Source organism: Taeniopygia guttata, chromosome 2, assembly GCF_048771995.1.
Source record: "Taeniopygia guttata chromosome 2, bTaeGut7.mat, whole genome shotgun sequence".
NCBI lineage: Eukaryota > Metazoa > Chordata > Aves > Passeriformes > Estrildidae > Taeniopygia > Taeniopygia guttata.
In genome coordinates, this window is record NC_133026.1 from 66,598,811 (window position 1) to 66,611,905 (window position 13,095).

A 13,095-nucleotide genomic window follows, 5' to 3' on the forward strand; every position below is an offset into this window, starting at 1 on the left:
GAAGATTTGCCAAGGTCACTGGGCAGTGCAGAAACTGATGGGTTAGTAGTAAATCAGTGTTAATTGCATTTTTTTAATGCATGATCTAGACATATTGGAATTCTTAATGAAGGATGCAGCATTCTCTTATCTTACTTATCTGAATATTGCTATCTAATGTCTGTCTTGGAGATCTGTGCAAGGTTGCATCCCAGAATGTGCTGCTGACTGTGTTCATATATTTTTCTTTCAAGCTGGGACTCCTTAGCAGAGTGACTGAATCAGTGAAAAACATTGTACCAGGATGGCTGCAGAAGTATTTCAATAAAAGCGAAGATAAATGTGTAGATATGAATGAATCTGCAAATGAGGAAGAGAATCCAGTAAACTATCACCATGATTATGCAAATGAAGATACCATGGTAATTGATGGGAGAGTCACGCCTGAATCAGCAAGAATTAATTTAGAAGGTATGTGAAATATCATTTAGTATTCTGACCATATGTATTTATTCACAGATTTCTAGTTTTGAATCTACGTTTCTAGGGGAGACTGGAAGGAGCATTTGGACCGAAAAAAAGCAAACAACAAAAAACCCCACAACACCCAAACCAAAATGACCAACCTGCCAAAAACCCCAACCCAAAATAACCCCACACATACAAAAATCAAAGGAAAAAACCTCAGTAGCTCAGTTTTTAGAACTGCCTTAGCTTCAAAGTTTAAACATACTGGAAGTTCACTTAGAGCCCTTGGAAGTCATGAGTTAACTTCAGGTACTCAGGTAGCCAAGTGCAAATTATTGCTAGCATTCATTTGCAAGTGTGTTGGGTTACATTTGCTTTTTAAAGGATCTGGGATGAAAGTTTATCTAATTGCTTAAGGTAGTAGAAACATTAATTTGTTTTGTTGTCCTCAAAAGACCGGATCCTAGAATGCCAGAGGAAAATTCCTTCGTGTGACTTTTTTTTTTTTTTTTCTTTTTTTTTGCTTTTCCTCTGGGCTTCTTCAATCAATTTATTAAATTTTCATGTTAGTTTAGTGGAGATCTGGGGAACTTTGTTTATGACGTTGTTATTATTTTTGAAATATTTCGTAACATTGTGTGGCATTGCTAGCTTGGGGTCTTTGAAAACTATTTGGATCCTTGGCAAAGGAGTTTACAAATCTTTTATCATGTTAAAATTAATCTGTGCTTTATACCTGTGCCTCTCAGTTTCTGTAGTACTTTGTGAATTTGCATATGCTCTCATTTGAATTTCTCTTAAATTAGCAGTTTTGGGAACTCACCTTAATAAAACTCAGGTTTTATTAAGGTGAGAAATATTATGTGAGCACATGTACATAACCATCTGTGTGGACAGTCAGCTGCTTCTGTTGTTGGCAGAATGAAAAGTAATGAGGAAATGCCTTTCTCACCAATGTTATCTAATTGTAAATAAGGAGCTTTTCAGCTCTCTGTGTAGCTGTAGCTTGAGCATAAGTTTGTATAAAGGAATAGAGAAGGTTTTCATGAATGAGTAACATGTGTTGGCTTTCCTGAAGAATTGTGTGAAAGGACCTTTCAGTGAGAACAGCTGCACAGCAAACTTTCTAGCTCCAAGAAATCAGGAGCAGATGGGACTCACTAGAATTTTCAGTAGCTTGTGTTGTAGTTTGTGGAAGTTGTAGTTAATCTTTCTAGCTATAGTTAATGATTTATTTTTTGTTACTGGTATTTTTACTTTAGAAAGCCTGTTTCCTTGGCTCTGAGGTACCAATGTGCAAGAGCCTGTGTTCCTTTGCTTGGCCAGCCTTTGATCTGATAACGCTTTCTTTCATCTCATCAAGACAGTCCTAAAAATCTGCCAGTGCTTTGGAGAATTAATTACTAGCACTGCAGTGCTTATGAAGATTGAAGTAGCTAGTTTAAGCTTCAGTGCAAATGTCAGGATGATAGTGTCTCAATATTATGTTCATTCCCAGAAATTGTGGGAGGGACTGTAGACATATGGATATCAGTCAAGATGGCCATTAATTGCTATTCTGTTCATGTGGCAAGTTGGAGCTGTGAGACCACCTCTTACAGGACACTGGCAGTGTTTACATACCCTTTTCTTGAGGAAAAAAAGCCTGTCTTACAACTGAGACCACGTTGTTTCCTTGTCCTTTATACCAAAATCTCGAAAACTAATGGATAGGAGATAATTCGCCTGTAGCATGACCTGATATGGTAGAATTTGGAAGGGAGGATGATGACACCAGAACAAATAAACACCTGAAAATCCTTGCAAATACATATTTTTATGTTACATGTTCAGGCTAACACCATTTACTAGATGATAGAAACTGCAGAGTTGTCCATAACTTTTAATGTAATCTCTAATTTTGGAAAGCTTATTGTAAGCATTGTCTGGAGGAAAATGAAATTACAGATGTTTGATTTAGCGAATGACACAGTTTAAGTGCTTGAGTGCAGGGTCAAATTTTGATGAAATTCATAAAAATCCCATCCTTAAGTACTTCTTAATATGACATTAATGCTTAGTATTGCAGTCAGTGTTGCTGTTGTAATCAGACAGATGAAACCCTATCTGGGTGAGGAAGTTAAATTCGGCTTCTCTATTTTTGTGCATAGAACTTGGCAATAATCATGGCTGTTGATAGAAAACAGGTTTTGGCTTCTGTGAGCTTGTAGGGAAGCTGATTGTCTCGCTGTTCTTGTTTAGAACCATCCACGAGCAGGTCTGCGCTGAACTTCTCGGATGTGTTAACAAGGCCCTCCCTTCACCGGAGCCATTTGAACTGCACCGTGCTGGATTCCACAGTCCCACACTGTCAGCCCTCCACATCTGCCACACTTGGCATCGGCAGTCCTGGGCTGTCCCTCGTAAAGGAAATAAAAGATTCTACCTCCCAGCATGATGACGATAACATCTCAACAACCAGTGGCTTCTCCTCTAGAGCATCTGATAAAGGTAACTTTTATATTCTCTATTTGATTTGTTTGATAACATGAAGTAGTTTGTATTCTTTAATATTCCGCCTTGCCTTAGTAAATAAAGTAGGAGAATGTCAGCTCTAGATGTTAGAATTAAATTTAATTTTTAGTATTTTAGAAGTATATAATCCTGTCACCTTTTAAATATAACCGCGCTTGGAATATATTTATGAGTCCATTATATTCTAAAGAGTCAGTGCTGATAAGTACAATTTTAACTTGATTATCTGTAAATCTTGAATGGGGATAATAGGAGATGAAGATGACTTTCTGTACCTTGATAGCTGGGTTGGTTGCCTAGAAGGAGGAGTGACTCAGAGTATCTCAGAGCTGGCTAAATAAATATGAGTAAATATGGTTAAAAAATAAAAGCACAATATTGTCTCTTTTTTTTTTTTTTTTTTTTTTTTTTTTTTTTTTGCTGTTCCTGGTAGGGGGCATAATTTATCAATACTTCTTGTTTTTTTTGCCAAATTCAGTAAAGAATGTGCACCATTTTTAAGTTAAAAAAACCCCAAGACATTGCATTTATGTAGAATGTGACCTAGCTGTCTCACTGAGAAAGGGCAAAACAGCAAGTTTGGACATTTTTCCAGTTGCCCATGTAAATGGGGATGGAGGTGTGCTCAGCCAGTTATCTGGAGACCATAGTTTGACAGTTCAGAGTAGATGTTGCCAGGGTGTAGCAATATAATCTGAATTTGCTAGAATTTTCTGATATGTCTCCGAAAGTAGGTGGTTAACTCTCTTAATTCAGCCTTTGGGTAATTTTTCAGGTTTAAGACCTGGTCAGTTCTGTCCTGTGCTGCTTTCCAACCCCCTACCAACATAGGGAAAACTTTGTATCATTAGAGATGCGCCAGTCTTTATGCAGTTCCTTTACTTTATCATAAAAGAAAAAAAAAAATAAAATTGTGTTGTATTGGAAATGTGCTATTAACTTGTGAATGCTTTTGAAAGATTACTGAAAGGTCATGTATTTGCAGTTCTGTGAACAGATTTTAGGTTCAGAGTTGGTACTTGGGTTTCATACCATATGTGAAATTAATCTGTTTGAAGAGCTCTGAAGGTTAGAGTGCCGGAGAAATCAGTGTTAAGGGACCTTTTCATTCGGTGAGATGTTTTCGTCGAGAACTCTGGAGTTTGTGTGATGTTTAATACTAAATTTCTCTATGTACACAAGGCATTTACATATGCCATTTGTCATTTTGGCAGATATCACAGTTTCAAAAAATACTTCAGCACCACTGCTTTGGTCCCCAGAGGCTGAAAGATCTCATGCCCTCTCACAGCATCCTGCATCTAGCTCTAAAAAACCTGCATTCAATTTGTCTGCTTTTGGATCTCCCTCTCCTGTAAGTACTGCACAGTATTCATTTTAGTCAAGTTGAATGTGTAGCCATTTTACTAACCACTTACCATAATACCTTTTTGTAGTCACTTGGAAACACTTCTGTCTTTAAGACAAGACAGCTTGGGGATTCTCCATTTTACCCAGGAAAGACCTCTTATGGTGGTGCAGCTGCAGCAGCGAGACAGACAAAAGTCCAGATTTCTGCTTACCAGGTATGAGAACAATAGTGCAATATGAGGGAAAAAATAACTGAAATACAGAAAGGGGAGCTCGGCCAAAAAAGCTGTGAGCTGGGAACTTAACTTGAAAAATGTGCCAACAGTTCCTATCTTGCCCACTCAGCCTACAATTTTTGTTTCAATTCTTGTGTAACATGTTTTGTAGAAATGCTTATCATAAAGCATGAGAATTACAGCAGCATCTCTTGGGCAGTTTCTTGTATTAGGGGTTTTCTCTGTTATGTCTTTCAGAAATTTCCATGTTCTGCCGTGGTCTGCCTCTGACTGTATTATGGTGAAATAACATGTAAATAATTACAATGATGGCATAACTTTGAAAACTTTGTTAATAGCAGCAAAAGTTACCTCCCTGATACTTGCCTGTAGATCTTACACAAGTACTCAAACTATGAACATACTGTGCATTTTTTAATACAGGAGTATACAAAAGGCAAATTTGCTCATCCTTTGCACTTCTGTTACCGAGAGGGAGGTGTGCAGTCCTACATGCTACATATCACAATATACAAAAAGATGCTCTCTATTTTACTGCTGTTCAGATGGCTCTTGAGAAGAGCTGCTTGTCCCCAGGTGTCCCTTGTCATCTAAAATGAACCAGCAAATTAAAAATCCTGACTGCTCTCAGTAGCTAGAGTTGAATCTAAAAGCAAGTCAGTAAAATCTGATTTGGTTCTAATTTGTTTAAATGAGAATTTCCTTTGTTAAAAACCTAAAAAGTCATAAGGAACTTTAAGGAACTGAAAATAAGTTTGCTGGACCTATTTTGGCATTCTGTTTCTACCATGGAACAAGGGGACTCAATTTCCTGATTCGGGGAAATCTTGAACCTTGTGGATTTTCCTAACTTGGTGTTGAATCAAACTTGAGAACATTTAAAATTTCTGTAACCTAGAAGTCCTCTTTGGTCAGCTATTTTTATTTTTTACAAAAATTCTGGATTATGTTGAAGAGAAGAAGCAAATACTAGGCTCTTAAAGGAGAGACAAGCTTGTTTGTTGCTGCGTACAACGAGTCTCACTTGCATGTTCTGTGTGTTGTGTGATCTGCTTCCTGTCTTCATGTAGTTGTGTGGGAAGCATGATGTGGTTACAATAAGAGGTGTAACATAGTTTTTTCTTTAAAAAAATGGTCACACTGAGTTTTTTTAAGTTATGTTCAGTCATGTGGTACAACATTGACTTTTTCAGTGTATTGTTTTAGATCTGTTACAGTTCAAATCAGATCTTAATCTTACTAAACAGAAAAAAGATCTGCAGTCTTGGGGGAAGGGAGGAAACAAGAGAAGTAGAACTAGGAATTCATGATTGTATACTCTGACTTAAGATGCTGTGCTTATGCCATCATGAAACTCTGAGATCTGTTTTGTTGCTGAAAGTAATTTCTGCAGCTCAAGCCTTTGCTTCATTTCTGTTTTCCTAATCACTGCTTCAGAGACCCTACGAGCCTAACGTCTTTGTTTTGTGACCTTTTACATTTAAGGATTTCTTTGTTGCTTTATCCCATGTGCAAGATATGCAGGGCCCCATTTAAACTTCTGTAAAATCAATGGAGTATGTTTTTCTTCTTCATGCCTTGAATGCTCAGTGAGTGCATTTTTCTCTGTCATTTTGAGGATATTGGTTGTATCACCAGTGTAGCTGTAGGACATTAAATATACACGTGTGTAACTCAGAATCCACCATCATGACATTGGCAATGCTAATTTTTCAGCCACCGATAAAAAGACAAGTGAAAGCTAAACAAGCAAACGTGCAATCCTATGGTGTGACAAGTTCCACAGCACGACGCATCTTGCAGACGTTGGAGAAGATGTCAAGCCCTTTGGCAGTAAGTTGTGCTCTTCCTAATGTTTTATTCCATGTGTTTGAAAAACATAGTGAATGTGCCAGTATAGGATGAAGATGTTACTTATCCGCTTTAACTTATTGCATCTGTTTTTTCAACAGGATGCTAAAAGGATTCCATCTTCTGTTTCTAGTCCGCTGTCTTCTGTAAGTCGATCAAAACCCCCCCATGTTTTTGTTGGATGGAGCCCTCTTGTTGGGAAAAAAACCATCCTCTAATTTTGGCCCTTTTTTCCCATTAGCCTGTGGACAGGAGTGTGCTGAATGTGACTAACTTCCAATCCAGACAAAACCAGGTAAGAGCCAGTAAAATGTTAAGCTGTGATAGGTAACTTTCTCTGCTTTGCGGCTCTTAAATGTCACAAACCTCAATGATAGCATGCACATGAATTCACTGTGAGTTATAGCTGCCTTGGCTGTGTGGAAATTGCTAAAAATGTCTTTTCAATCCACACTAGATGAAGGATTGTGAAGATTACTCAGGTGGAGAATTACTATCTTTTTGTGGTGGTGTGCTGATATATCAAGAACAATGTCTCTAGAACACACAAAGTGGTTTTATCTTGGCCTGCAACTTAGGGTTAAGTTGCATGATAACATTCTTGTTTCAGGAAAGCTTTCTCTTGCAGAAATAACAAGAAACAGAAAAATATTGATTGATTGCTCAGATCTTGTGCAGATTTCCATGTTTATTTTAAGCAAAAAATATATACTTCAATTTTTTATTACTACTCAAGGAAAGGAGAAAATTGGACAATTGTTAAAGTTCGTAACTTCTGTAAATTTGTGCTCCTAAATTCCTATTTGTAAGTAGCACTGAATTGTTTCTGTGGTAAACCATTATTTCCTTGGTTTTCTGTAAAAAATGTTGGAGTATTACATTTATTAAATTGTGAAACCACAAAAGGTCACTTTTAGCTCCGGCAGCCAAAGGAACAAAAATGGTTTTTCTTCAGTGCAAACTTTTAATCTGCTGTTGTAATGAGGAAGTGGACAGAATGTTTTTAAAAGTTTCTGTGCTATTGACTTAGTTAGAAGTATAATTAATTCTGCAGCCACTTAGGAGTTTAAAACATCTCAGATTTTCTGTACTGTCTTTGGCCATATGATGAATTACAAGAATGTTGAAACGTAGAGCATGTGTTTTACCACCTCTTAAATATTATCCCAGTAATTGAAAACAATGCTGATATGGATTCTGCATTAAAATGCAGAACCACACCTGTGATGAGGTATTTAAAAATATCTACCAGATTTGCAGCATAGACCCTGACATTGGTTAGAAACTGAACGTTGCATACAGCTGTCACTGGGTAAAAATAGAGAAATTGTCTACTCATAATGCTAGAATTCATAAAAATTGGCAGGGAGAAAGGGTAGCCCTTGATGAAAAGAGAGGACAGGATTGTATGTGCCTAGAAGAGGGTTGTGTGTCTTCCTGGTGAAGCGAACAAATGTTTGCAGGACACTTGGATACTCAGGCAAAAGTTTTACAGGTCTTTTTTTTGTGGTATTTTTCTTCTTTTGAGGATCTACACCGGACAGAATAACCCTTAGGGTATTGAACATGTAACTAAGTTACTTTTTTCTTGTTGTACATACCTGTTTCACTAGTTTGATACCCTTTTATAATAATGTCATCTGCCTGGCATGTAGAGATAAGGTGGCAGATGTAGTTTCCTGGATTTTTGTGTGGCTTTTGGTGCTGTCCCTCTTGGATCCTTCTGGGCAAGTTGTCCAGCTGTAGGATGAGCTGTTTGAACAGCAGGATGTAAAAGGTTGCAGTGAATTTGGCTACATCTGGCTGGTGACCAGTCACCAGTGGTGTTCCTCAGGATCAGTTCTAGGGCCAGTGCTGTTCCAAATACCTCTCAGTGATCTGGAGGCACGAATTGAATGCCCCATTGCAGGTTTGCTGATGGTGTGAAACAGGGAGGTGCTGCTGACTTTCTTGAGGGGCAAGAGTCCTTAAAGAGGGATCTAGGTAGGTAGAAGCATTGGGCATTCATCAGTGGGATGAAATTTAACAAATCCAAATGCCAAATCCTCATCCTTGAGATCGTGGGACTGAGTGCACCCTCAGCAAGTTTGCAGGTGACACCAAACTGAGCAGTGCAGTTGACACATCTGAGGGATGCCATCCCGAAGGACCAGGACAAGCTCTAGAAGAAGTGGGCCCATGTGAAGGTCTTGCAGTTCTGCACCTGGGTTGGGGCACAACCATCTGTTGATACTGATTTAAATAGTAGGTACATCCTAAGTCTCATGCTTCTTATCGCTAAGGCTACAGATAATTTGATATATCATGGGGCCTTTTGGGGTCTTCCTTCTTTCTCTATTTAGTTAAGCGAGTTTTGCAGAATGGACAGTGCTTCCTGTTTAATAATTTCCCTTTGTCTGTAAAAAAGCTTTGACAGGAAAAGTCAGACCAGTACTTTTAAAAGCATCAAATTCAAATCTAAAACATTGGAACATGCATTAATGAGACTTTTTTAAAGTGTAACTTCAAAGGAAGAAAATGTAGAAAAAAAGAAACCCAGAACGTGGGTTTAACTCTGCTTAACAGTTTCAGTATGAATTAATGGATCAAGTCAGTAAAAAAAAAAGTCAAGTAGAGGGCAGAGGAGTGGAAAGGATGAGAGCATGTTATTGTAACATGAGTTATTTTGCTTATAGGAGTATAGTTTATTTTGTCTGTGAAGTAACTGCCGAAGTTTGCCGCAGGAGTCAGTTTGACTTTGACTATTCCTGTAGCTTTTTGGATTTTATAACTGATTTTCTGGTGATTTCCTTCTGCAAGCTAAATATTTTCAACACTTCACCACATAGTTTTCGCTGGGTGTTGAGACTGGTGGGAGGTTCTAGTTCTGTAACTTTTATCATCAGTCAGTGCTGTGGTAAGTTGGTTGGGTGCAAGGATAAATTGATTGCTGCTTCCCTTTCAAAGGTGGACTTACAACATCCTCCTGTCCAGAAACTTGTGACACCAAAGCCAATCTCCCTGACAGGGAGTCGGATCACATATTTTAAACCATCTCTGAAATCAGCTACTAATTCCAGAAAAATTCACCAAAGGGTGGATACGGACCATCAAGTAAGCAAATTTTAATGTCCTATTTTGCCTGCTTCTTGCAAAATTGGAATATGTTTAACCAGTCCACTAAGTTGCTCTTTTTTGCAAGACCACCAATAGTATTCTTGAGGCAAGCATTAAGAAAAGACAGGGGGAACTGTTGTGAAAGAGATACTGAAAGGTTTTATGAATATAATTGTATCTTTGGCATACTAAGTGGCTGATGCTTACTTTCAGAATGTGGTGGTGTGCTTTTGGGCCAGGGTTTTCACAGTGAAAGAATATTAAAATACGGAAACACAAATTTCCTTTACATATGCTGCTGTTCAGAAGCTAATGGAACGTGCTGATGTTGTGCATAAAATGTTTCAGGTGAACTGCGGCCTCCAAGTGAGATTTCTAGCAATTACCAATTCAGATCACTTTTTAAATTACCCCTTCTGATCACTTTGGTGTTGATGGAGTCCCTGATAAACTTTCCTTAAAACAATACTGGTACCTCTTTCAAAAAAATGACCCATGGTTCCAGTATCATTCTGAATGTAAAAATGACCAGGTATTAAGTATATGGGCTGGAGATCAAATGGAAAGTCAGGGTGGTTATGGAAAAAGCTTAAGCAGATGAGGTATATTTAGTGGTATAAATAAAATAACCAAAACAGCACAAAAATGTGTGTTTGGTTGTCTTCACTTTGTGTTTTGTTTATAAATATATTCAGATAAATCTTGAAATAAATAAAACTTATTTTGCAGGACATGATCGAGGAGAGTTTTCCTGCAGAAAAACCTGTAAAATCATCTGAAAGGTATGACAAATCAATTAATTTAAAACACTTTAAAGAAGAAAGCCCCCCTTCTTTGTCAGTACAATCTGTACGCTTGCCTTCTTTTGGAAGAGCAGGAACAGTTCTCAGTAAAATGGAATAGAAAAAGTGAAAAAATTGTATTATGAGATATTAAATACTTGTGCAACTTGGTGTTCATTAGGGGAGCAGCTGTTAGTTTCAGGTAATTAAATAATTACTTGGAGTCTGAAGGCTTTGTTGCACAGCAATTTCTTTCTGAAAAATTCTTTATATGTGAAATATCTTACCGTTCAGGAGTATATTGAACCTTTAGGGTTTTTTTGTGTTGGTTTTTTGTTTGTTTGTTTGGGTTTTGTATTTTATTTATTTAATAGTTTATTTATACAAAAAGCTAGAGGAAGATTGTTTTCTAATGTTCCTTACGTGACAAAGGCGCTTGTCTGCTCTGTGAGTTTGCATGAAAAATGAAGCCCTTTAGAGTCATCTGAAGACAAATGCCAGCTTGTCTCTGAAAAAAAAAAATCTGAGAGAGTTAATAATTGTGTTTCTTCTTGAGGAGATTGTCTTGCATTATGCTGCTTGCTTGGCATAGAATGACTTGAGATAATATTGATGACTCTCCCTTCTGGGGAACTAATCTTTGGATGAATTAAGGCACTGTGTGCTCAGAATATATCCTTTTTCTTGAGGATTCAAGCCTTTCAAATAACAGTATTAGGGAATCTGCTAATGTTTTGGCTCTGTGTTCATCTTCCAAACAATTCTTACATTGCCTTGGGCATTCTTTGGCTTGCAAAAAACCCCAAAGCCAACCCTTTGTTTTTACAGTCTAATAGATTGACTTTACAGGAGCCATCTTTAGTTTTGGCAGAGGTGCTAACAGATGTTAGGCTTTAATTGTGGGTATTCAGGCTGTTATAAGTTTTCTTTGGTGCAATTCCTTTCTCCATGTAGAAGGGAGATCCAGGAAACTGATACTGCTTTTCATTTGTTTCACAAATTTTACTGCTGTGTTTCTACTTTTGACTTAGGACTAGATGGTCCTTTTATTTTAACTCTTTCATAAAGCCAGTCTCTATTTATTGTCATACTATGGAGTAGGAATGCGCACTAATAAGGGCCAGAGTCTCTTCATGCAACTAACCTGCAATACTTTGGTACATCTCTGTTCAGCCTAACAAAGGCTGTTTGATTTTTATGCCAGTGTCAGAATTGTAGATTGGACTGACTTGCTTGAAGACAGAACTGTTTTTGCTCCTTAGAAGCTGACAGGTGTTAACAGAAAAGAGGAATATGGGCTATCCTAGACATGCTATAATTGTCTGAATAAAGATTTATTTTGACATGAAGTTTTATTTCATAATTCAAATTGATTGTCACTTTGGATTAGGGAAAAATTTGAGCATATGGCCTTAAGGATCTGGTTTCCTCTCAGTGGTTACAGTGCTGAGCAGATGTTTGCAACTATCTGAGAGGTTTAGACCAATTCTTTTCCTCAGTCCTCTAGACACTTGACCTGGTATCTTCCAGTGTCATCCAGTGTACTTTTGTAATGACTGACTGATTTGCTGCAGGATAAGCTTGATATTGTAATTTTTTTTCAGGGATACTTCATCATAATGCCCTGCTGCTTTTTATTGTTATTATTCCTTAGTTCACTTCTGTTTTGGGAAATGGCATGGGTTTGCTTTGGTTTGTATTTGTTGGGGGGAGCTGAGGGTGGGGATTTGTCTGTGTGTGTGGGGAAGTGTGCATTTGTTTGATTTGGGATTTTTGTTTTGGTTTTTGTTTTTCTTTCTCCTTCCCACTGGGATTAGGGAATCTTTTTGGTTTCGATCCATGCTTTTGTAATGAACAGAGAAATGCCTTTGTGTGCCTTACAAAAGGGATCTGTATTCATGTCTAAATAGACTTCTGGAATGTTGGCACACCCAAACACCTCTGCTGCTTCTGCTGATGGCCTCAGGAAAGCCAGAGCTGCTTATGAAGCTTCTGTCATATTTTCTTGCCACACAATTTTCAGCCTCTCAATTCCATAAAAACTGTTGGCAGCATTTCCTGTGCGCGCACACACATTCCCACCCCCTGCTTGTGTATTTTTAGTTATTCTTTTATGTCCCTTCAGAGATACATGCTCATCACGGAATCAGAGAACTGGCAGTCAAAATTTCCACTGTCTGGACTATTAAAAGCAAACATTAGAAAATAATCTTAATCAGTTCTTCTATTTCAGGTCTTCTGGCTTAGTCATCATTAATTTATGGATGTTGTGCCTGTTTTTTATGTATGTTATTCTCATTGCTGCTCTTATTCATGTTTGCTGTTTAGAACACCAGCTGTTTACCAGCATTTAGGAACTTGTGGGATAGTTTTTTCTGATTCTAATTAGCGTGTGACAGTTCCAGGATTAATAGTGGCTATAATCGCTTGAAACAATTTTGATACATTTTGGTGGATTTTTTTTTTCTTTTTTTTTTTCTTTATTTTTAATCCACTTCCTCAACCTATGTATTTTTATTTTGTGCCAGCAATTTGAGCTACCCCAAACTTGATACTCCTGCATCCAATGGTCTGTCTTCAGGAGGTAGGATGGAGAGTGCCTGTGGCAAGATGAGAAGGGAAAGGGAGCGATACTCTGCATCAAGACCTGCACAAAAACAACAACTGGTAAGGGTCTCTCAGGTTAATTGATCTTACTGTGATTACTGAAATAAGTAGCTTCATTGCCTCATAGTAATTTACAGTAATGCCATTTCAGTTTTGTGGGTGTTTTGCTGTGGGTTTCAGAGCAGGCTCCAGTTTAGTTATCTGTGTAAGTG

The 13,095-nt window shown here is 37.7% G+C and overlaps 1 protein-coding gene across 1 annotated transcript in view; it reads left to right on the forward strand.

Annotated features, from left to right (window-relative positions):
• NUP153 (nucleoporin 153) overlaps positions 1-13,095 on the forward strand; it is a 38,568-nt gene that overhangs the window by 10,900 nt on the left and 14,573 nt on the right. The window contains exons 2-11 of the mRNA XM_030265508.4: positions 234-450; positions 2,689-2,937; positions 4,176-4,315; positions 4,398-4,526; positions 6,264-6,380; positions 6,500-6,544; positions 6,640-6,693; positions 9,345-9,491; positions 10,224-10,276; positions 12,805-12,943. Coding sequence (XP_030121368.4) covers positions 234-450; positions 2,689-2,937; positions 4,176-4,315; positions 4,398-4,526; positions 6,264-6,380; positions 6,500-6,544; positions 6,640-6,693; positions 9,345-9,491; positions 10,224-10,276; positions 12,805-12,943 — 1,290 coding nt within the window. The remainder of the gene's footprint in view (positions 1-233; positions 451-2,688; positions 2,938-4,175; positions 4,316-4,397; positions 4,527-6,263; positions 6,381-6,499; positions 6,545-6,639; positions 6,694-9,344; positions 9,492-10,223; positions 10,277-12,804; positions 12,944-13,095) is intronic.